The sequence below is a fragment of the Protopterus annectens genome, chromosome 15.part0, assembly GCF_019279795.1.
Source record: "Protopterus annectens isolate FY-2018-M chromosome 15.part0, PAN1.0, whole genome shotgun sequence".
In the NCBI taxonomy this organism is placed as follows: domain Eukaryota; kingdom Metazoa; phylum Chordata; order Ceratodontiformes; family Protopteridae; genus Protopterus; species Protopterus annectens.
Window position 1 is genome coordinate 112,859,560 of NC_056749.1, and position 25,517 is coordinate 112,885,076.

The 25,517-nt window shown below is 41.2% G+C and overlaps 1 protein-coding gene across 3 annotated transcripts in view; it reads right to left on the bottom strand.

The window, feature by feature from the left end:
• The window catches only part of CCNB3 (cyclin B3), a 1,510,800-nt gene that overhangs the window by 1,161,353 nt on the left and 323,930 nt on the right, over positions 1–25,517 (bottom strand). For 2 of the 3 annotated variants that reach the window (XM_044057491.1, XM_044057490.1), the window contains exon 3: positions 17,458–17,544. In XM_044057491.1, the coding sequence (XP_043913426.1) occupies positions 17,458–17,544 (87 nt within the window). The remainder of the gene's footprint in view (positions 1–17,457; positions 17,545–25,517) is intronic. The other variant, XM_044057492.1, reaches the window with a different exon arrangement.

A 25,517-nucleotide genomic window follows, 5' to 3' on the forward strand; every position in this document is an offset into this window, starting at 1 on the left:
TGCGCTTATTAAAGCAGGCACAGGCAGCACAGGCCGAGGCGTCGTAGTCTGGGCCCAGGCAGGGAAGGCAGAGAGAATGGAAGTCCTTATGAGGTATTTGTTTACCACAAGACAAACAATTATTAACTTTCTCAATTTGTTCTGACATCGGCTGAGGCAAGAATAAATGTTCCCCAACGGGGTACTTAGCTTTTAGATGACTTCGGTACTGAAAACACAGGAGCTGACCGACTGGCACTTGTGAACTGCTTCTGCTTCGGGCACCACGCGGCAAGAAAGACTGAAGATGGCGTCGGCCGATGCCTTTATACTCCAGCCATTGTGACGTCGGAGAGGAGGTGACACCAGCCGACGCCGGACCCAGACTTTGGAATTTGGGCGACCGAGGGCTGCCTGAGGCAGGACAACCCATATGTTATGACTGCAGTTGCATTCTTGAAGGACATCAGCCTTGGGAAGAATCCTGTTCCCTCTACCATGAGGATCTCTGGGTAGAACTGGTCTGTAGTACTCTCTCCAGCTGAGGTAATATCATGCAGCTCATTTTTTGGGACAAGTAGTACCTCCAGAAACTGAAAAGGAACTGCAGCCTGTACCCTTGAGACAGCCTACAGCACCAACCTGTCTTCTGTAATTGCCGTCCATTTTTCTGCAAAAAGGGAAATGCCCCGGGCAGGTCAAAATGGAACAAGGGCACCAAAATGGAACAAGGGCACCTTAAGGTCTAGGATGAGATCTGGGGGGAAAGAGCAATAAGCTGGAAGAAGCTAAGGATAGTCACTGCTGCCACCCACACCCATCTGTACTTTGGCCCTTTGGAGCCCCAGACTTCCCCTTTCCCATTGGCTCATTTTTCCTTTTTGAGAAGTCTTCCACTTCACCTACTTCTCGGTCTGACAAGAGAGACATCTAGACTGCTTATTTCCTATGATATGGAATGGTGGTTTCACCAATTCCATACTTTTCCCTTTCATTTGGTTACCTTTTGTTCAGCATTTTAGCAGTCTCTTGAAATGGTGGGGGAAATCAAAGTCTTTATCCCAGGAGGCACTCAGGAGCTGCTCCTCTGCATCAAGTGGTACGAGTTGAATCTTCAGCTACCAAAGACCTGGTAAGCAACAACTCTGGAAGATGCATCCACAGCAACATAACCACATTCATTACAAGTTTATCCACCTGCACAGCTGTGTGGGTCAGACTGATGCGTTTTGGCTTTGGGTCCGCTGGAGTGATCACCCCAAATCATGACCAACTGCTACAGGATGTCATTCTGGTACTTTTCATGTGGGTGTAACATCTAATGGTTCTGGAGGAAAGAATTGCCAAGTAAAACTTTCTTCCCAAAGGAAGTTTAAGAGCCTATTCTCCCAGTTACTGAGAGTGAATATTTTGGGCTGAAACCACCATCCACCTCTTTGAAGCATACATAGACACCACTGCAGAATCCGCTACTGGTTTCTTTAAAAAAAGAAAAAAAAAATCCAAAGGATCCTGGATCCTGTAAAACCAGACAGGGTTGGAGTCAGATTCTAGCTATAGTACAACCATCTACAAAAACACAAAAGATGGAGGGGATAGCCAGTGCCATTTAAATCTCCAGGTCTAAGAGAAATACATACCTCTTTCAGGCAAATAAGACCTCTATAACCTCACACAGAGACTTCTTAACCAAAAAGGTAAGATCTTTCCAAATTAGATAAACAAAGGTACCCTCATACCCTAAAACCACCTAGAAAAACATCTGAGCCTTACATATCAGCTCTTCCTCCTCTCTCTATCAAAGGAGTTAGAATCTTTGGAGAGGTCAGTTTCCTCCTTTGAGGAATAGCCATGCCTCAAGTGGACAGTTGATTTGGTTTGATCAGCAGATTCTAGAAAAAAAAATTCGGTGCCAACTGTTGGCCAGTACTGGAAAGGTGCTGGGTAGGAGTAGCCGTGTATTGTATTACCAGATATTGGCAAGGCTTTTAAAATGTAGGCTGGCAAATCCATAGATATCAGGGCCCTTGGCATAGCAGAAGATGCCATTTCACCAGCAAAGGCTCATAAGTTAGATTCTACTCCAGTTTCAAGCACACACTCTCACAGGCACAACTGTTATTTTCAAGTCCCCTAAAGTTACCATGAAATGGGCATCACAAACCTTTGGAAACCAGTATCCATACTGACCACAGAACTAGAAACCATGGCCCAAGGCAGAACTGCTGACAGCTGAAGGAGTGGCAGCCTCTAGGGGTACTAGACATTGGGCAGAACTACAAAAACATCCTTGGAGCAGAGGCCCTCATTACTAGGAAACAACATCCTAAGCATCTCACTTTTACTCACAGTAAGCCCACTTCTCTATGTTTTCTGAGTTTTTTTTACACGAATGCCAGCAAACAGGACTGCTGTGATTCATTGAAAACAGCAGTCTAGTGAGTAACAACTTCCTGCTTCTTTTTATATAGAGGACTGAAGAGCCCCCCCCCCCTTTAATGGCTTTCTTATTGAAGCTAGTCCAAAGTTTGAAGGAGAAAATCTCACAGAAAGGCCCAAAGTAAAATACCTACTGTGTTTGGAAATTTAAGGTACCAGACACACTCATGCTCACCCTGCTCTCTAACAGCATGTTAAGCCTACCTCTAAAGCCAGTGGATGCCTATAACCCCAATAAAACCAGCAAAAGCAAGTATTAGCAACAGCTAAGGAGTGTGTTTACATTACCAGGATGTTTGGGGGGGGGGGGGGGCTATAGTCTGTAGTTCTGAAAGTTGGGCAAGATGCTGGAATGCTCAACCACAGATGAAGGTTGAGTAAATAGCTACCAACCTGAACATAGTTTGCTCTACAATGCTTGTATCTCCTATTTCTTTTGGAGGTGGATCAGAATAGTTACTTTCCATAACAGGAATGCTGCTATAAGCAAGTTTTTAAGGGGAAAGAAAAAAAGAAATTTACTATAAACTAAAAATGTCATTCACAACAGCCCTTGTTGGCAACTTTATTTTGTTATATCAAGTACAAGACTAAAAAGGCTCATGTCCTCAGCACTGCAAAAGATGAGAGTCCAGGAGCTTCTAACAAAACTAGCCAATCATAAAAGATTAAGCAAACACGAACTAAGTCCCAAAACACCACAAATGAATCTGGCAAAGAGGTAAGACCAAATAATCCAGCAATAAACTTCCAAGATGAATTTCACGATAAATTTCCACAAACAGCTTCCAAAAACCAGCTTTATTCGATAAAACACAAACTAAAAAGTGATATCCACCAAGCGCTTTCACCTGAGCTATGTCAAGCTTTCAAGATAATCACATAACCACAATACATTTCTTTAAATAACCTGAGTAATTAACCACTAATTACATTACGATTGAAAACCTTTTTACTTAATTGTCGTAAGTAAGTATAATAAAAGAAAGAAAAAAGAAAAAAAATACATTTGCCTGTCAACACAAGACTGAAGTAATTTTTAAACATTACAATGAGCCCTCAGTACATCAAGAATGTAAAATGTAACCTAAATAAATATATTACTTTTTTAAACTACTGAAAGGATGAACAAATAACTATTCTTGGGTGCTATTACATACATAAAAATGTATAACAATAAGAATATTTACTAAAAATGCTTTTACTAATATTTATGGAAATACAAATAAAAATTTAATTAAAATACCTAAAAACCTCTACACATTGTCATTAATTGTATTGGAAAAATGTAATATAAAGATGTAATAGATTGTGTGATGGAAATAGACTACCTACACGAGTGTATTCGAGTTAAACGAGTTCCGAAAGGGCTCCGGTTTACAAAATTCCCTAATAATGCGTCACCAGGTTCCTTACTATTTCAAGAACTTAGAGTTATTTGATAGAATGGGACTCGAAATGTTACAACTTATGGTGAAGGACTATGAAATGAAAATGGAAACACTATTGTTTGATTTAAACAAATTAAACGAATCTCTTGTATGTGATGTTAATTTTGCTTGTGTTAAAGACTATGATGCTGCTTTTGGTGAAGTAGATCAACACTGTTTTCAACACTGTTTTAGAGTTATGGACAGGAAAATAAGAAAGCTGGAAAGAGATTTGTTAGATTATAAAAATGGTGTCGCTTACCAAACAGTAGTTAAGGGTAGGGGGTTTGGTAAGCATTTTTATAGTAAAGGCTATGAGAAAGATGCTAATGCTGCTAACACTACATTATTGGAAGTACCACCGAGAAGGAGCGAACATATAGCACAGAAATACAACAGGGATAATAACAGTACTTCAAACAATAATAATACAAATCAGGTTTTTTATTTTCCTCAGGGCAGGCAAGGGAGCAGAGTTCAAGTACAACAACAGGGATGGAGGAAACCACAGAGGTAATTTCAAACAATATAGTATTTGATACCCTCCCTTAATGAAGACCCTACTGTTTACCACACAGACCCTTGCACAGTGTTAACTAAAGCCAAATTTTCTATTTTTAACTATACGGAGATTTGTTTGCAAGATACTCATTTTGAGCTTTTCTCAAAAGGATCTCATTTTGTTCCTGCCCGATCAGTAGATATTACTAAAAGTATCCTAGAATTAAAGCTGTTTACTAGGAACTTAAATCTTAAACTATTTTTTAAAGGACAAACATTCACACAAGAATTATTTAGTAGATCTAGTGCTTTTAATCCTCCGATGAACCCAGTCTTAAGGATATTTGAAGAACTGATTGAGCAAGACATTAGAAGTTATGTACCCAAGTCCGACACTAAACCTAATAATTTATCTGAAGACTGTTGCTCCTTGATTAAAACGTTAAAAGAAGATGAAATCAGAGTCATGAAACCTGATAAAGGGGGGGGGGGTTGTATTGATGTACACAAAGGACTATGAAGTATACATACACAACATTTTGCAGAATACTGAATACAGTGCAGTTTCTTTGAATGAGATTAATATAGCCTATGCAAACATTAAATACACATTATATGATCATTTACTTCAAGGGGTATTTAATGAAAGAGTGCACAACTTCTTGTTTGTTAATAAACCCCTCACCTTGGTCATCTTTGGTATTCCTAAGGTCCACAAAGGCCTACACCCACTAAAATTTAGACCAATAGTGGCAGGAGCGGGTAGCATCACTGAGCCATTGGGGAAGTTTGTGGATATATCTCTTAAACAATTGGTAACATCATTCAAACACATCTGTAAGGACTCCTGGGAGCTCCTGAGAAACATTAAAAAACAATACTATGTATTAACTGACTTTTTAGTTACTATTGATGTGGTCGAGTTGTTTCCCAGCATCCCCCACAAGCTAGGACTGGAATGGTTTAAGGAGATTTTAGTTACACACTCTGAGTTTAGCGCTAATACCATACACTTGCTTATAGAATTTATGGAAATCATTTTAAACAACAATTTTATTTATTTTAATGGAGAAACTTTTAAACAGAGAAAAGGGGTTGCTATGGGCACACCCTGTGCTTCGGCGTACGCGAACATTGTTTTATACTTCTGGGAAACTAAATATATTTTTTCAACTTTATGGGCAAGTAAGATTACATATTATCAAAGGTTTCTGGATGACCTCTGTATTTTCTGGAAAGGTAATTTGGAAGAACTTAATGAGTTTCTCGAATATATTAACAGTACTACACATTTCTTGAAATTTACTTTTAATGTCAGTGACTGCACACTCAATTTAGATGTCCAGTTAACTAAAAATAGTGAGTGTGAGATGTTCCAATCATCTATATATAGAAAAACTACATTTTCAAATGCATATCTCCATTTTAGTAGTGGACACCCATATTCCCAAAAGAAAGGCATATTGAAAGGACAATTTATTAGGGCTTCAAGAATGTGCAGCACCGATAGGTTGTTTGACCAAGAAGTAGAATTGTTAACTAATCTCTTTTTAGAAAAGGGATATCCAAGGCAGCTAATTGAAAAGATGTTGCAAGAAGTTATTTGCAATAGGGGAACGAAATATTTCCCGCTGCTTGGTACTGGTGAAGACCATTCACCCAAAAATCAGATGGTTCATCTGGAAACGCAAGGTCTATTTGTACATACATTTAATAATGATTCTTGTAGAATAAAAAACACTGTTTTAAAGTACTGGCCAATTTTAAAACTGCACGAAGATACTAATAGATTTTTACCTGAACAACCATCTTTTGTTAATGCAAGAGCTATGAACCTTAAAGACATTTTTGAGAGGCAGTACAAGAACACTATGGTTGCAAAAAATTCAAAAAATTCCAAAATGGGTACATACAAGTGTAATGCTTGTAAACAAGGCCCATATATTATGGACAGTAATAGTCATTACATTCCATCAAGGAACTTTAAGGTCAAGTCTGAATGTTATTTTAACTGCATCTAAGGGTGTTGTTTACTTAGGAATCGGTCAGTTTTGCTCAAGTTTTTACATTGGCAAAACAGAGAGAACTCTACGCAAAAGGATTTATGAACACTTGCATGATGTCCAAAAAAGAAAAGAATCTAATGCTTTTTTTAAGCATTCTCTTAGTTGTCCAAAGATGTGTTTAAAGTTTATGATTCTGGAAAGTTTACCAGTCAACCCGAGAGGAGGTGACTGGGAAGCTAGTTTAGAATACAAAGAATTAATTTGGCAACTAAGGTTGAATGCTTCAAAGCCACCAGGATTAAATGATACTATTAGTATTAGTAGTGTTTCAAAACGAAGACGAGCAAGGCTATGATTAATTTTAACATGTTTGATATGGGTGATCCAGGGGGGGCCTACCTTAATTAATAGCAACCCTGTCTAATGTTTGTTACATTTGAATCTACCTATTTACACATCAACTGCAAATTTAGTATTGGTAAAGTTTTTAACAAATGATATACAATACACTTATTTATATAATATTATATATGGTTTGTTTTAAAGGTTGGTAATATTTATACATTAACACAATATGTCATTAAGTTTCACAGTACAAACAGCTGCACATTATTTATATTTAAATTTATATTTATATTAATTTATTTATATTTAGGTATATTTATTAAATAGTTTTAAATTTATCACATATTTATATTTATATATTTATAGTTCATCACACAATATATTACATCTTTATATTACATTTTTCCAATACAATTAATGACAATGTGTAGAGGTTTTTAGGTATTTTAATTAAATTTTTATTTGTATTTCCATAAATATTAATAAAAGCATTTTTAGTAAATATTCTTATTGTTATACATTTTTATGAATGTAATAGCACCCAAGAATAGTTTTTAAACTACTGAAAGGATGAACAAATAAAGTAATGTATTTATTTAGGTTACATTTTACATTCTTGATGTACTGAGGGCTCATTGTAATGTTTAAAAATTACTTCAGTCTTGTGTTGACAGGCAAATGTATTTTTTTTCTTTCTTTTATTATACTTACTTAATTAAGACAAGTAAAAAGGTTTTCAATCTTAATGTAATTAGTGGTTAATTACTCAGGTTATTTAAAGAAATGTATTGTGGTTATGTGATCATCTTGAAAAAGCCTGACATAGCTCAGGCGAAAGCGCTTGGTGGCTATCACTTTTTAGTTTGTGTTTTATCAAATAAAGCTGGTTTTTGGAAGCTGTTTGTGGAAATTTATTGTGAAATTCATCTTGGAAGTTTATTGCTGGATTATTTGGTCTTACCTCTTTGCCAGATTCATTTGCAATCATAAAAGATCACTTCAAATGCCATTTAAGATCAGAGTAGGGCATACAGTGTTCCTGGAAATCAACACTCCCAGTAGCCAGAATTTATGGTTGTAACCCTGCAGTACCAACTACAATCACCTGCTGAAAAACATTGAGATGGGGAGGAGTGTCAACATCCCAGTTACAGCCATGTTTATATTGGACATTTGTTAGCCAAGTAATGGAACTGGTCAGAGGATCCTTTTTCAGCCATAACCCAGGCCACTGCCTTAAAAGGAGAAGTCACTATCAACTCTTAAAGCACCTCACTTTTGCTAATCTTATTAACTCGTCTGGTCAGAACTTGGATTTCCTTATATATAGCCAGAAACACTGTTGGGAGCTTTATGCCATTCTTAAGAGTCCCTTCAGGGCCACAAAGATACTTGAGGATTAAAAAATCTATTGCCCATGGTATGATACAATATTATAATCAGAAAATAGCGCATCATAAAAGCTAATTTAGAAATGTGAGATTCAATTTCTTTCAAGAAATGGAAGATTGGAAAAAAAAAATAACCAGGAATCTTTTCTTACAGATTTAGTTCTATCCAAGTAAAATTCAAGTTGCATGGTCAAATGCACAAAGTATAATGCAACTTACCATGGAAACAGATGTTCGAATTGGGTCACTATTGCAAATATTTATTACACATGGGAATCAAAAGCAGTCCAACTCCCAAAGTTTTGCTTAAGCAGTGGTGCAAGCAAACACCATTCCCACTCAGACTCATACTTGCCTCCCATACAAAAGGATACTGGTCCATACTTTTTTTTATAGCCAATCTACAAGGAGGCCATAGATTTGTAAATATAAACTAGAAAGTCACTCTTGTGATATCTTGTAGTGACATGCCAGACTTTAGTGCAGAAAATTGAAAAGGGACCGTCCTGAGGGGGGAGACAGATGAGAGCTTGTATTGCAACAGTGACCCTACTTAAACCTCTATTGTTATGGCAAGTTACACAACTTAATTATACTCTTTCTCTGTATGGGTCACTCAATGCAGTACTTGCATAAGGGAAAACAGACTTTTACAACTCTCCTTAAACCCAGAAGGGGAAGATTGTAAATGGAGTTACCTGGGTACACAGACAAAAGGATATTCTAGAGGACCACTAATCGAAACTACACCCCACCTCTGAAATGTGTCGTGTGCAAGGTGTTTGGAGAAAGCATGGACTGATATCTAAAAGGCTCCTTTCACAAATGCACTCTGCAGATACCTGCCTAAAAAGGCCTCTTAAGTGGAGGCTGTACTGATGTAGAAATGATGGTATTTAAGTTAATAGCATCTGAGTGGGGGCAGAGTTTTGCTGAGCACTGCAAAGGGCTCAAGGCTAAAGCTTAAGTTTTTTGGACTTTAGAAAGTTAGACCCAGACCAGGTCATGCTTTTAACAATGGCCATGACAGGGGGGAGAGAAAGACCTTGGACAAATGGTGTATTTGGAGAGGTTTCATGGAGGTAGCTAATTACATAATGAGCACCAGATTCACAGAAACAAGCCACTGCCCCAGTCATTAAAACCCAGAAAAGACCCCCCCACACATACAGTTATGTTACATAAAGCCAGGTACTGGATCACAACATTACTGTTCAAAGGATTAGCAAGTATGTACTGGGGAAGCAGATGCGTCGTGATCAGACTGGGTTTGTCTCTAGATTTTGATTAAAATCTCTTTGGCAGTACAGAGTATGCAGCTAGATAAACTAAACCATTACTGGTGACTAGGATAAACGCAGACTATGCATTTCATCATGTACACAAGATTTGTGTCTCTGCATTTTAAGGCATATGGGGTTGGAATTGGGGATGGCACAGTTCAATGAGGATAAGAATAAAATAAAAGTGGCCATGGAGGTTAAGGGATTTTGGGAAGAAGTAAACTGTATAAGACCGGGATGCCCACTTTCTTCCTGGTCTGGTAGGACCTCCTGGATGACTCATTTTACATTTTGCTGCTTTTCTTCACTTCTGAAATGGAATATCTGGAAGTTATTTTTGATAGAGTCAGCAAAGACTGAAGACAGTTTAGTCTAGTAACCAACTACTCTGTATCCCCAGAAATCTGTTTTGATAGCCTCTAAGCTTCAGGGTGGAGAACAAAGCACCCCAGATCATCTCCAGAGTGCAGTAATACAGTAACTAGGCAAACTTTCAGAAGTGCTGAAAAGGATTGCCAGAGAAAGGCCCCACAGAACCCTGATTCTAAGGACCACCCTTGCCCCTAAGTGGCATCTTTTCGTCACAATGAGCATTCTGAAAAACTAGTTGCGACTTTCAGAGAACAGTTTTTCATCCCGTTGATTACACACACAAGTTGAGGTGTGGAAAAAAAAGTCCCACTGCAGACGTCTTGTCACCCTGGTTGGTCCTTACCTTTAGGCTAAACAAAAGTGGACCCATCAAAGGGGACATTAAAGAAGGACACCCTGAAACTGTTTGCAGCCACAGAGGTGTATCCAGGCATGGTGGTGAACTGTAATGCTAGTGCCAGTCACCCTGGTTGTACCAACCTCCACACTGGACAACAGATACATGGATACATTTGAAATGGACAGAAATGGACAGCATAGTGGCCCACTCACCCGCCATGGACTTGAGTCTCAATTGTTGGCTGGGAGATTTTAAACTCGGAAAAAATCATTTATCAACTCTCCACATAGTTAAGTGCATGCACAGCAAATTTGGCTGAAGCGCAAGAGAGCTTCCCAAATCTGTCCAACATTGTCGATCACCTGGTTGGAAGACAAAACCAATACTCTCCTCTGAAAGTTCTCTTTCTGGCTATGGCAACAATTAGTCGACTGCAGGCCCTTCATTCCAAAGTTTCTTATCCTTGGGCAGAACTAAGATTTTACCAGACTTCAGACTTCTGAGAGATAGGTGTGGAAAGAACCCAGCATGGTACAGGCTATCGTGAAAAAAAGGGAGGTGTCCGGTGGGGTTTCACTTGAAACTATGGATAGGCCTGCACCAAAGTCCTCAAGAAATACGGACTCCTCAAGGGAAGGAAGTTTGGTGGTCCAATCATCACTTGCTCATCAATTCAAGGTCATCGACAAAAGAGGCGTCATCATGAGGGGGATTTTGCAAGTGCAGGCTGTTCCTTGACAAGGTGACGAGAGTCTGAAAATCCAGGTAGGCAAGAAGATCTAGATAGATCTGACTCGAGTTTCATCATTAAAATAAATTTAAGGAATCAATCTTGCACTATAGTCATTTTTCAAGCCGCGTAAAAGCAGGCGATTGCTACTTGAATGGTATGTGCTTACCTTCAAATATCTGAGCCACAAAAATGTATAAAGAATCTAAACAAAATTATTAACAGCCATTAAGACTGCTTTCATGACAACTTTGTAAGGGGAGAAAAAGTACAGCAAGAAGGGCTAAAAAGCTGCCTACCCCATTGGCCAGTTAAAGACCTTCAAACTGAGAATACTAGTCCCCTCACCCCATTGCTCCTAGCTACATGCATACAGACCCCTCTCCATGTTAACCTTATACAATAATGAGAAAATTCTGTACAACTGAAGTGTCTTTTGACAAGAATGCTAACCCACTGAATAAAACTTGAGACCGAGTACTGGCATCTTATTCCTCTGGGAAGAGGATTGGCTCTACTAAGACATCCTGTAGACAAAGGTCAGGAGCACCATAGGTTCAGAGGCTGTAAAGTTATCCTGTTCAACTTAAATTTTGTTAGCCCTGCTCCTCGCAGAGTGTAAGGCTCAAATTAGACAACACTGATCACTTCACAGTGAAAAAAGTACAGTCGTGCACACTTACCATAAATGTAGATGTTAGAGTGTATTAACTGTTGCAGTTATCACACTTGGGTTATCTGCCTGCAGGTAGCCCTCAGTCGGCCCAAATACTGAGAGTCTTGGTATTTCTGCGTCGAATGCTGTTGTTTCTTCCATGACGTCAGCCATCAGGGATATAAAACAGGCAGACGACACCATGACAATTTTTCTTGCCACAAATGTCAGGAGTCCCCAAATAGGGAGCTAGTATATGGTGGGGAATACCACCAGTACATGTAAATACCAATGCCATTAGGAAAAGCTATAGAGAGTACAGGTAGATAGAGAAAGCCAAGGGGCTGGAGGAGGGAAACCAAGACTTCAACAGTGAATACACTCGAACATCTACATTTGTGGCAAGTGTACACAACTGTACTATGTACTTCATATTTCCCTTGGTGCAGTCATCACACTCCCTTGGTGCAGTCATCACACTCCCTTGGTGCAGTCATCACACTCCCTTGGTGCAGTCATCACACTCCCTTGGTGCAGTCATCACACTCCCTTGGTGCAGTCATCACACTCCCTTGGTGCAGTCATCACACTTTGGTGGATTCCTAAAGCTGGGAAGGGTGGAGGCAGTCAAGAAGAATTAGGGCTGGCTAGTAGGCTTTGGAAGACTGCTGTGGCATTATCCAGCTCTGGATTCTGAAAAGATAGGCAAGTGGTAATGCTTGGTGAAGGTGTGCCCATTACTCCAGGTTGCAGCTTCCAGAATGTCCCTGGTAGGGACTCCCCTGTGAAATGCTGTAGAGGTAGATGTAGTCTTAGTGAAATGTTTTCTGACCCCCTGAGGAGTTGGTTTTCCATGGTGCTTGTAGCAGAAATGGATGCAGTGTGCTATCCATTTGGAAATGGTTTGTTTTGAAATGGCCTTACCCTCTGCCCCTAAAGCAAAGCTGACTAGCAGCTGGTCAATTTTCTGAAAGGCTTAGTCCTACCCAAGGTAGAACCTGAGCTGTCTGTGCATGCCCAAAGAGTGCAGAATCCTTTCACCTTAATTTTGAGAGTTAGGGAAGAAGGTTGGTAAATGGATGGATTGGTTTAGAGCCACACTGGACACCACCTTAGGCATAAAGGATGGGGTTAGTCCTGAGGGAAGCCCTGTCAGCATGGAAAATGAATGCTTCTATAGCCATTAGTGCCTGTAACTCAGACACCCTTCTAGCTGAAGTTATGGCTAAAAGTAAGGCCGTTTCCTCAACAGAGGAATTTTAACTCTGCTGAAGCAGCCGTAAGCTTTTCCAGTACAAAGTTAAAATTCCAAAGCAGGGGTGAGTGCTCTGCTTAGGGGTCTTAAGTTGTTAGCCCCTCTCTCAGGAACTGTTTGATGAGAAGGTGAGAAAATAGAGGTGGCTCAGTATTATAACGAGCCAAGATGGCAGAGGCATGAATGTTAATGGAGAAGGATAAGCCTCTGTGGAGTAGCTCTGCTAGGTAATTCAGGATTAGAGGCAAGGAGGGCACTGTTGTGCCCTTTCCTTTAGACAGAGTCCAAGAACAATATCTTTTCCACTTTTCAGCATAGGATTTCCTAGTACTAGGCCTTCTGGCTTCAAGAATGACATCAAACACCTTTTTGCTGAGGGTTGCTGGTGGGATATTCAAGGGATAAGCCAGGCTGCAAGGTTTAGGGTTTGCAATTGTGGGTGCAAAATCTGTCCCTCCTGCTGAGACAGCAGGGTAGGAGTCTGGTGCAGATGCCAGGGTGGCACAGTTGTCAGGCTGCGCAGGATTGGGTACCAGTGCTGGCATGGCCAGTCCATGGCAATCAGAATTGCCCTTGGCCAGTCTTGTTTTATCTTGAGTAGTACTCAGAGAAGAGGCATTGTGGGAAAAGGCATAGATTGAGAGGTTTTCCCATTTTTATTTTATTTATTTAGCTGCCAGAGCATTCTGTATAGCTAGCATCTCTTTTTGATTGATGTGCAGGAGAATCTGCCTTGGGCTCCAGTGGCCCTGAATGCCTTTGCTGCCATGTGAGCTCTCCATGCATAGTCTGATGCATCTGTTGTCAGGGTTTGGGTGGTGTGGGGTTGAATGAAATGCAATTCCTTGTTGTGGTTGCATACTTCTGCCCACCAGATGAGCTCTGTCCTTAGACAAGTTACGATAGGAACGATCATTTCCAGGTCCTGAGAATGCTGGCACCAAAGACTTAAGTACCATTGAAGTTTCCTCATATGCAGTCTTGTATATGGAATTAGCAGAATACATGAGGCCATTAATCCTAGGGCTTGCAGTATTTTTCTTGCAGATAGCTGGGTTCTGGTGGCCATTAGTCTGAAGTAGTCTGTCAGATAGACCTGTTTTTCTGAAGTGAGAAATGCCATCTGGGAAGTTGTATCCAAGCTTGCTCCCAGGAACACAATCGTTTGACTGGGTACCAGTTGAGATTTCTTTTTGTTGATGGTGTACCCCAATGAAGTGAAAAGACTTTTTACAAATGCCAGGTGGCGAAGCAGCAATTCCTGACTCTCCGCCTGAATGAAGGCAGTCGTCCAAGTAAGGGTAAATTTGGATATTTCTCTGCCTGCAGTATGCAATGGCTGGAGCCAGGCATTTTGTGAATACTCTGGGCGCAGCCAAAGGGAAGTGCAGAGAACTGATGATGCATAGATCCTGCCCTGAAACAGATATTTCCTGCAAGGCTCCCTTATGGGGATGTGGAGATAAACTTCTTTTAAGTCTAGGGTGACTAACCAGGCATCCTTGGCTAGCATAGGGAGAAGCTGTTGCAGGATAAGCATCTTGAATTTTGGGACCTCCAGAACGGTGTTGAGAATTGAAAGATCCAAGATTGGGAGCAAAGAACCCTCTTTTCTGGGCACCAGGAAAAGTCTGGAGTAGAAACCCTGACTCCTTTGTTCTACTGGAACAGGTTGAATAGCTCTGATATTGAGCAAGGAAAGTACTTGCTTTTTTGAGCCTCTGCCCACTGGTTTGGAGGAAGGTCTGGAAACCTGCTTGGGGATGGCAGTGAATGGAAATAGAATTTGTACCCCTGGGATATAATGTTGGAGGACTCATCGGTCCTGAGTGATGGACATCCAGTTTTTTTACATGAAGGACAAGTTTTCCTCCTAAAGGCACAAGCAGTTGGGCAGGGCTGGGAAGTAGAATTGAGAAGTCATTGTGAACTTTTTCCATAGAGGGGCGGCTTACCACTCCCTGTTTTTGGGGTGGGGGCACTCCATTGCTTAGATCTCTGCATACCCTGAGACTGTAGTCTAGGGTGGCCCGTTTCCCCTGGGTCTAGTCTGGGAAGGCCTGGAAGGGGCTGGAAATGACTAGTGTTTAGAAGGGCAATGCCTACTGAATCTAGGTGGTTGCACTTGCAAGAATTCTTTAACAGTTTGCATAGATTTCGCTTTTTCTTCCATCTCTTCTTTAGAAGACTTCAAGATTATCAACTCGAAAGTGAAAAATTCAGGTAGCGGCAGACTGTCACTTGCAAACTGCTTCGGGCACCTCCTCAGCAAGAAAGACTGATATAATGGCATTGGCTGCCTGTTTTATACCCCTGACAACATGGAAGCGACAGCATCTTACACAGAAATACTAAGACTCTGGCATTCGGGCCGACTGAGGGCTACCTGCAGGCTCTTCAGTGAAGGGTATCAGTTTGCCATGGTGGTACGGTGGTAGCATTGTTACCTCAAAGCAAGAGGTTCTCCCGTTCAATTCTCGGCTTGGCTTGGGAGGGCCTTCTGGCTGGAGTCTGCATGTCCTCCCCGTGGTTGGGTAGCATTCGAAAGACATGCGTGTGTAAATGGGCGTGCCTTCTTTGAAGGTTGGGTGTTGAGCTGGCACCTCAGCGTTTCGTAAAAATCTACTGCCAATCATTAGATGACTGGAATTCCGCTGCGACGACCCCTTATCGGGAAAAAGCTGAAAGAGTGAAGGGTATCAAGTTTGTCCACAAATTTAGCTTCACTGGGACAGACGTGTCAAGTCTGTAGCTGCATCCTGTGTTCATGATTCTTACTGCAGCACGTTTTGTTGGAGATTTATTTCAGCATGAATTTTGACAGTTACAACACTGCTTGTCTTTATGACAAAGGCTGTGCGCTTCTGCTGTAGTTTAAACAGTGTGCACGCACAAATCTCTGCTGCTGCCTTTGCAGCTTAGATTTTCAAGAGAAATTATGTCACATCTAAAATAAATCTAGAGGAGTTGAGAGAAATGTCACTGTTGCATCCTTATTTGCATTGCACATGCTCACTCTGCCTGCTTTTGTTCAGGCATACAGTATGGCACCCACCTTTGCTTCTTCTGTTTTAAAGCCCATGTGAAGGTCTTCAGTACAATGTAAACATTACTCCCTACTATCCAAGGCAGCCTTAATCATCAGTGATACTTCTAAATCCAGGATAATACCATCTGACTGAGTCTTCAGACATTTACAATGTGAAGACCAACTTTGTGCATCTCCCACAGGATTGACAACTGTAAAGTGATCAACTAAAGTATACGATTGGTAATACATCACAAAATACATCACAAATACTTCTTGGGCTGATTAGACTCTCATTCTGGTTTCTGGTCAGTGCCAGCCTTAAGCACAGCCTCTTCCCCCTGCGCTGTCCAACCAGCATTCTGGTACATGTCAGTTTCTGAGAAAATAGGCTGCAAAAGTCAAAGCAGCTCTTCTTGGGAATCACCCTTTACTTTGAAATGGAACAAAAAGATTGCAAAATGAAGTAAATCTATGCGACTAGCATGACTAGTTTGAGGCAGCTAAATAGCCAAAAGTCCATCACAGCAAAGCTAGATGGAACTGAATCTACTGTAAAAACAGCAGAGAGAAAATGAAACCAAAAACAGCAGGCAGCACCGCATATACGCCTTCCAGTGACAGCAGACAGCCGGCAGCACAGCATATACTCCTTCCCGTGACAGCCGGCAGCACAGCATATACGCCATCCCATGACAGCCAGCAGCACAGCATATATGCCTTCCAGTGACTGCTCTATCCATCTCACTGGAAACCAACTGCAGTGATCATCAAATAAGGAAGTGTGCTAGATTAATCAAAACCCATTTCAAAGTTTACATATCACAGCTCCTAACTAAAACAGCATTTCCTGAATATGTGAATTGTTCTACAAAACCCAGATCTGTCCCCTAAACCACATGAACTGTACATTTATCTTTTACTTCATCTGTTCATGGCTTATTTGCTTGCGGTTGAATACTCATCTGTGTATTCTAGCTTGATACAATCAAATAAAAATTCTGTGTTGATATGATTTTTCTCAGGTTGTGTGACCTCAGATGTAATAATATGGGGTATGGGGACAGAGCCTCCACATGTGGTGAAGGAGGAGGATTATCCCCCTGCAAAACATTTAAAACCAGCTGCCTGACAAGGACACTGGGACTCGGCTGATCAGCAGTGAGTTGGTGCAACTCAAGCAGAGGGTGTTCAACTTAATAAAATAGATCCAATTTCTACAAACAGCAGTGGATACAAATTATACCATGCTAATTATCACAAGATAGGGTATTCTTTGGGACCACAATAGATGCATGTTATTCCATGTTAAATGCTTTATGACAACTGCTGCAACTAAGACATTCCCTAAAGGTTAATTCCATATAATGTGCAACTCTAACTATACAAATGTACATTGTACTGTTAAGTTGGTCCCCACAGGCTTCCACTAAAAATGGATTTTTCCCAGTTATCAAAAAAACTTTAAACCAGAAATCAAAGTAATTTCAGTATTTAAAATAGTACATGATGCTTTACAAAAACACACCCACGCTCCCTTAAAACCTTCCAGCTTTCTAAATCACTCAAATTAGAAGGGCAGCACACGGGTTTACTAACTCCTACAAATGCTTTGAAGAAGACACTTGTGAAGCAGTTTGCTCATTGCATATACAAGTCCCCATTCTGCACATCACTCATTTCAATGGTTACTGCATACTTACATTTGTTAAATCTCCAAATGCTGATCTTTTTTTGGGTCCTCCCTGGGGTGAAGATGGAGATCTCTTGGATTGAGTTGCATCCTCCTGCTAAGAAAAAAACAAAATTGCATTAGATTTACACAGTAGAAATTATGCTTCTAATCCCCATACCATAGCTCCCAAAAGTACCATGCTTTAAAAAAACACTACTGAATAAAAATCAGCACCCTACAAACAAATACTGCGGAAGTTTAGTGTAGTGACATTTTTTACTACAGTCTGCGGTAGTGGTGCTGCGGTAGAGTTGTCGCCTCACAGCAAGACGTTGTTGCGTTAGATTCTCAGCTAGACCGTCTTCTGTGTGGAAGCATGCGTGAATGGGTGTGCCTTCGTTGAAGGTTGTGTGTCAGGGGCTGGTAACTCGGCATGTAAAAATCCACTACCAAATATTAGCGGACCAGAGTTCCGCTATGGCGACCCCTAACCGGGAACAGCGGACCCAACTATACCCAGACAGCTTTTCACACTGCGACAAATGGTCTGAGTCTGTTGATTTTTTTCTAGGCCATCACAATACTGAGAAAAGAAAGGTGAAAAGGAGGGCGAAGTAAAGAACCCCACCCCCCTGTCGGACATACTAGAACCCCACCCTCTGTCGGGCATACTTTGTCATTTAATGCATTGTACAACAAAAATTATGTACTTACCATGACACTAGATCAGTGTTGTCTTCTGCCCATCTCAACCTGTGGGTTATCTGATCTGAAGCCGGCAGCTCAGACTTTTCAGCTCTAAAACTCCATCTCCTCCTCCCCTATAATGCACTGCTTTCTTAAATCTCATCAGCTCAAGTCTGCCCTACTAGACACTAGAAATCATGGGATATCTCAACCATGTTAAATGGAGGAACCAAGGAAAGGGTCCCAATGAGATGAGGCTTACAGCAGGTGTGCATAGTCCACTGGGAGCCACTTAGTCTGGCAATTTGGAAGGAGGGATGTAGTAGATGGACAAATGTAGTACATAACTTTCATATCCAACACTATCTTTTCCCTCTATCTTAACTTGTAGATCAGAGTCCCCAGCCAATCAAAAAGGGTGGCATCAAGAGACCATTCCGCAAAACGTGAGCAGTAAATGGTTGACCTAGATATGGACCAAATGCCCAGCTTGTGATGAGTCACAAAGGTAAGAGTGTTGGACCAAATTGTCACTGCACAAATATCTACAGAAACCTGAGCAAAAGGAAACATTGTAGCAACAGTTCTGGTAGAGTGGGTTTAGGTTTACTTGGTGAAGGAATGCCTTTCACAGAATATACAAAAGAAAATGAAATCAGAAAGCCATCTGGACAAGGTCACCTTAGGAAGAGGCTTACCTAACTTAGTGATAGAAAATGAAAAGTTGATTTCAGCAGAAGACGAATATCCAAACAATGAGAGCAAATACTCTTCCCCTTCTTAATGAAAACTGGGAAGAAACAAGGCAAATGAACTGAATGGCTTAGATTCAATTCAGAGGCCACTTGCAGACACACACAGTTACAAAGACAACTCTGCCCTATTGAAAATAAGGCAAAGAGGGCTGCTAGATAAGGTTTGGAGTTCCGAAAATCCTGCTGGCAGAGGTTACTACTACTAAACCTAAGGTAGCCACTACCTCAAAAGGAGGCTTAATCAACACTTGAAACAATATAGCCAAACCTCAAGGAAAGAAAGTACCCATCAAGAAGGCTTTAGATAATTTAAGTGAAGCAACAGGTGTACTATCAATACCTGTATGCAAGTCTGGGACTGCCACTAGCTGAACTTTAATAGTGGAACAACAGAAGCTAGAAATGGAAAAGATCAAACAGAAAATATAGGATTGTGTCTAATATGGCATAAAAAAGGATATATCCTTAGAAAGAAGCTAAATAGAAAAACTTTACTTGCTAGCATAAATCTTCCTGAACCAGACCCAGAACCTACAGCAGGTATAACAGAAAAAAACACAGAAGGGGGAAGGATTATTTTCTTGTCCAAAAGGAGCTAGGAGGATCACCGTTGCCCTGCAATAGGCTGAATTTAGTATGACAAAGGGCAGAGCTTGAAATTGGTAATGACCAGCTCCCAGCCAGAAATGCAGGAACCTCCTGGAATGACTCACCATCTGTGTGATTGGTGGGCCTCAAGGATACCTTCAAACACAGCCAATCATCCTTCAGAAGGTGAAGGATGGACTGAACTAATATAATCTGGAAGTTGGTTTCACATAAAGATTCAGCTTGCTGTCTTCCAAAATGGCCCCGAGATCCTTGTTTTTCATTAGCACTAAAGAATCTTGAGTAGACACCAGATCCTCTTTGGTCTGGTGGGACCTCTTGGACAATTCAAAGACTAGCCTTAGCTGTATGGGTTATATCCTGCCAAGGATATAACAGCAGCCAAGCTTCCAAAGATTCAGTGCACCTTCCACAAGATCAAACAGGCAGCTCAAGCTAAGCTGACTAAAAGACAAGTTTGGGTGCAAAGCCTTTCACAGCATACCTGCCAATAGAGTGGGAGGCGGAACCCTGAAAGGAATAAAGCTAGGAACAAAAAGTACAGTTGTGTACCTACCATAAATGTAGATGTTAGAGTGTATTCACTGTTGCAGTCATTACTCTTGGGTTATCCTGCTGGCAAGGCTACCCTCAGTCAGCCAGAATTCCAAAGTCTAGGTCCAGCGTCTGTTGCGGTCGCCTCTTCCAGAGGTCAGTGCGCCAGGGGTATTAAAAGATGCAGCCAATGCCATTTTCTTCAGTTTTTCTTGCCCCAGATGTCAGGTGCCCCCAAATTGATAGGCTGAAAAATATGCCAATAAAAAAGTATGCACAAAAACAACATTTCCTTCATCTACAAGCAAATACACCAAATAGGTTGTATATGATAGAGAAGTGCAGACAAGTCCCAGCAAAGAAAAGGGGGATGGTGGGTGGGTAACCTGGACTGCAACAGTGAATACACTAACATCTACATGTATGGTAGGTACACAACTGTACTATGTTCATCGTGTTTCACTGTTGCAGTCATTACTCTTGGGTTGAATCCCAAAGCAGAGGTTGGGTGGCTGGGCTAAATAGGATTAGGAGAGGCTATGGGGCCCTGCAGAACTGCAGTGGCAAAGCCTGCTCTGGACTTACAGGAAAGAGGTAAGTGGTAGTGCTTTGTGAAGGTGTGCACTGCACTCCAGGTTGCAGCCTCTAAGATATCTTTGGTTGGTACTCCTCTGAGGAATGCTGCTGAAGTGGCTGCTGCTCTGGTGGAATGAGGCCTAATGCCCTTGGGCACTGGTTTGCCATGTTGAGAATAGCAGAAACGGATGCAATGGCCTATCCATTTAAAAATAGTCTGTTATGAGATAGCCTTTCCTTGTGATACTGCAGCATATGATACTAAAAGTTGCTCAGTCTTTCTGAAAGCTTAAGTTCTGTCCAAGTAGAAGCGTAACTGCCTGCTTATGTCCAAAGAATGCAGAATTTTCTCACCCTTGTTCTGTGGATTTGGATAAAAGGTAGGCAAGTGAATGGTTTGGCTGAGGGCCACACTGGACACCACCTTAGGTATAAATGTAGGGTGTTGTCCTCAGAGAAACCCTGTCTGGATGAAAAATGATGAAAGGTTCCACAGCCATGAGTGCTTGTAACTCCTAGACTCGCCTTGCGGAGGTTATTGCTAGGAGCAGAGCCGTTTTCCAGGATAAGAATTTTATATCTGCTGTTTATGCTGGCTCAAATGAGTTTTTCCAAAACGTAATTTGAGGTCCCAGGCCGGAATTGGTGCTCTCCTTGGAGGCCTAATGTTTTTGGCCCCTCTGAGGTACTACTGCCTTATTAAAGGATGAGAAAACATATGTGGTTCCATATTGTAATGGGCTGAAATGGTACAGGCATGAATCTTAATTGATGAGAAAGAAAGGCCTTTCTTCAGCATCTCAGTTAGGTATTGTAAAATCGGAGGGATATTTGGTACACACGTGTCAATGCCTTGTTCCTGGTTCCAAGCACAGAATCTCTTCCATTTTTCTGCATAAGATTTTCTGGTACTGGGCCTTCTGGCCTCCAAGATAACATCCATAACTGCTTTTGAAAGGAGTGTTCTGAATGGCTACATTATCCGCCATGCTGCCAGATTTAGGGTCCTGAGTTGGCTGTGCAGGATCTGATTGTTTTATTGGGTCAGCAAGTGAGAAGTTTGAGGCAATATCCATGCTGGACCTTGAGATAAGCTCTTTAGGATTGGGTACTAGTGCTGGCATGGCCAGTCTGGTGCAATCAGTACTATTTTTTTGCTTCTCTTGTCTGACCTTTAGGAGTACCCTGGGAAGGAGAGGCAGTGGAGGAAAGGCATATACGGTTAGATTTTTTCCAGCTGAAGGATAGGGCATCCACTTTCCATGCTTGCTTGTGATAAATCCTTGTGCAAAATCTCTGCAATTGGCAGTTGTGAGGGAAGGCAAATAGATCTATGTCTGGGCATCCCCATTTCCTTATCACGCTGAAGACTTGTGGATCCATTTTCCATTTGTGGGGATCCATGAGGTTTCTGCTTAGTTCGTCTGCCAGAGTATTTGTTTTTCCAGACAGGAATTGTGCTTGCAGGTGAACTTGAAAAGCCAATGCTGTGTCCCATAAGGTCATTGCTTGTCTGCAGAGGGGGTAAGAATGTGTACCTCCCTGCTTGTTTATGTAACAGATGACCGTAGTGTTGTCTATCAATAACTGTCCTGGATGAAGCAGGTCCTTGAAAGCAGTCAGGGCATTTTGAACAGCTAGCATCGCTTTTTGATTTATGTGAAGATGCATCTGGTTCGCAGGCCATGTGCCCTGAATGCATTTTCCTGCCATATGGGCCCTCCAGGCATAATCTGATGCATCCGTTGTCAGTGTCTGTCTGGCTGTGGGTAAACTGAATGGCAGACCCTTGTTGTGGTGACAGGCTTCTGCCCACCATCGAAACTCCTGTTGCAGGCAGGGAATGACTGCAATTACCGTCACCAGGCTATGGGAATGCTGAGTCCAAACACTTTTTAGATACCATTGTAGTTTCTTCATGTGCAGTCTGGCATATGGAATTAGTAGAATGTAGGATACCATGAAACCCAAGGCCTGCAGGATTTTCCTTGCAGATAAGTGGGGTTTTGTTGCCAATTTGTTTAAGCAAGTATTCAGTTGTTTTTGTTTGTCTGCCGTGAGATAAGCCATCTGGGCAGTTGTATTTAAGCTTGCACCCAGGAATATTATCTCTTGAGAGGGCACTAGTTTTGCTTTCTTTTCGTTTACTGTGTACCCTAGGCCAATTAGCAATCTTTTTACAAGTGCCAGATGCTTTAGAAGAATATCTTTGTTCTCTGCTTGAATTAGGCAGTCGTCCAAGTAGGGATTTTTTGAATTCCTTTTTGTCTGCAAAACGCAATTACTGGTGCCAGGAATTTTGTGAAGACCCTGGGCGCAGTAGATAAGCCAAAGGGCAGTGCAGAGAATTGGTAATGCATTGAGCCAGCTATGAATCCAAGGTATCTTTCTGCAAGATACTCTGACTGGGACATGCAGGTATGCCTCTTTTTGGTCCAAAGTTACGAGCCATGCCTTCTTGCCCAGCATGGGCAGTAGCTGCTGTAGAGTCAACATCTTGAATTTTGGAACTTCCAGAAACGTATTTAGTATAAACGGGTCCAGTATTGGTCTCCAGGTTTTTTGTCCTTTCTGGGTACTAGGGAAAGTATGGAGTAAAATCCTTGCCCCTGCTCTTGTTGTGGTACCTTTTGAATGGCCCTCATGTCCATGAGGGCTGTAATTTGTTTTTGTGCCTCTTCCCATTGATTGTGTGGCAGGTCTGGCATACCCTTTGACCTTGGTAGAGTGTGAAAATGGAACCTGTAGCCTTGGGACACTATGTTCAGGACCCATTTGTCTTGGGTAACCATTTGCCAATTTGAAGAAAAAAGTGCTAGTTTTCCCCCTAAGGGGGCTTCCCAAAGAAAAGTGCTTGGATCTGGTAGAGGAAAGTCATTGGGACTGTTTCCTGTAAGGCTGTGATTTGTCTTCTCCGCTTTTGGAGGTAGGAGCACCCCATTGTTTAGGCCTGTATGAGCCTTGGGGCTGAGATCTGCCTCTGGGACGCCTGTATCTGCCTCTTTGTGGTCTGACACTGGAAAGGACCAATTTTTAGAAGGCCAACACTACTAAAAACTCCTGATGTCTACCACGGCAGTAAAACTTAATAGTAGAATCAAAACTTTAATAAAAAGAATATAACATAAATAAGCAGTCCTCAGTCTTCCAATAAGCGCTTTCAGCAAATAAGCCTTCCTCAGATTGTATAAAAAGGACTGTTCAGCTTTTGTATTTATAAGGTATCAGACATTCCTCATTTAGTTCTCTGACATGCCCTTGTTGCAAACTAAAAGGAGGCCAACTAGCAGAGAGGTATATATTCCTTCACTGTAATTAAAGGGGCAGTGCTTCTCTTTACTATAGAATTGTATATGGGAAAACTAATAGCTATGGATGTGAATACATTATATGAATGAAGCAACATTCAAGTAGACTTGCTAATCATATTCCTTCTATTCTTAAGTGCAGGTTTTAATGGCACAATAGTATTCAAGCCTGGTGATCTGTTTGCTCTTAAATTATCCAGCATGTTTCCCTTAGCTCTGTGCGATTATGAACATCACCTCCTCTTGTGGTCTGACAGACTGCCTCTATGGCATTAAATACAAAGTAATGAGAAGGATACTGTGCTACGTGGGCTGCTAAGGGCCTCTGTGGCCTTAAATACAAAGTAATGAGAAGGATACTGTGCTATGTGGGCTGCTAAGGGCCCTTATGGCCTTAAATACGAAGTAATGAGAAGGATACTGTGCTACGTGGGCTGCTAAGGACCTCTGTGGCCTTAAATACAAAGTAATGAGAAGGATACTGTGCTACGTGGGCTGCTAAGGGCCTCTATGGCCTTAAATACAAAGTAATGAGAAGGATACTGTGCTACGTGGGCTGCTAAGGGTCTCTGTGGCCTTTAATACAAAGTAATGAGAAGGATACTGTGCTACGTGGGCTGCTAAGGGCCTCTGTGGCCTTGAATACAAAGTAATGAGAAGGATACTGTGCTACGTGGGCTGCTAAGGCATTATTGGGATCTTTGTTTGATGTCCCTCAAATGTCTGAGGATACGTTCCTTAAGACGTTGATCTGTTTTGCCAACATAGAAAGCACTACATTGGCAGCAAGTCACTAAGTATATGATGTGGGAACTAGTACAATCAGCATAGACATTAAAATTGTACTGTTGTCTGGAGTATGGATGTACAAAAACATTGGAGCTGTCAGAGTTGCAAGCTTTGCATCTTAAGCACTTGAAAGTGCCCTTTCTATTAGAATTGGGCCTATTTCTTTCAAATCCATCTTTGTTGCAAATGAGACGTTTTAAATTCTTCTTATTCTATCTGGGCTGTTCACCTACAATGTCTCTTATTTTGTCATCAGTTGTTAATACCGGCCAAAACTTCCTAATAATTTCACATACTTGCTTATTGTCAGCAGTGTATGTTAACAAACATTTAAGTTGCTGTGATTGAGTTTTAGGATCCAGGCTCTCATGATGACTCGATGTGGGTTCAGAGAAGTAGGGACGTCCCTTTCATCTCCTTAATTCCTGTGGATCATGCTTCAATCTTAGATTCTTTCTTTTATACGATCTTTTACTTAAATGTGTCTCAATATTTCTCTGTTTTGCTACAAAGTCTTCATTCTCAGTACATAATCTTGAGGTTATTAAGATCTGATTCTCAAAGATATTATCAAAAATATGTCCCGGGTGCATACTCTCCCTATGCAGATAATGATTTCTCCAGGTTTCTTTTTTATGAATTCCGGTACTGATACCTCTATCAGGATGCAGATGAATCTTTACATCCAGAAATTCTATGGTCTCCGAAGAATGTTTATTTTATTTTATTTTTATTTATTTTATTTTATTTTTTATTTTATTTGTTTAACCACAAACTCTAGAAAATCAGTGCTCTCGTTGATAAAGTTGACAAAAAGGTCCAATTGTGTA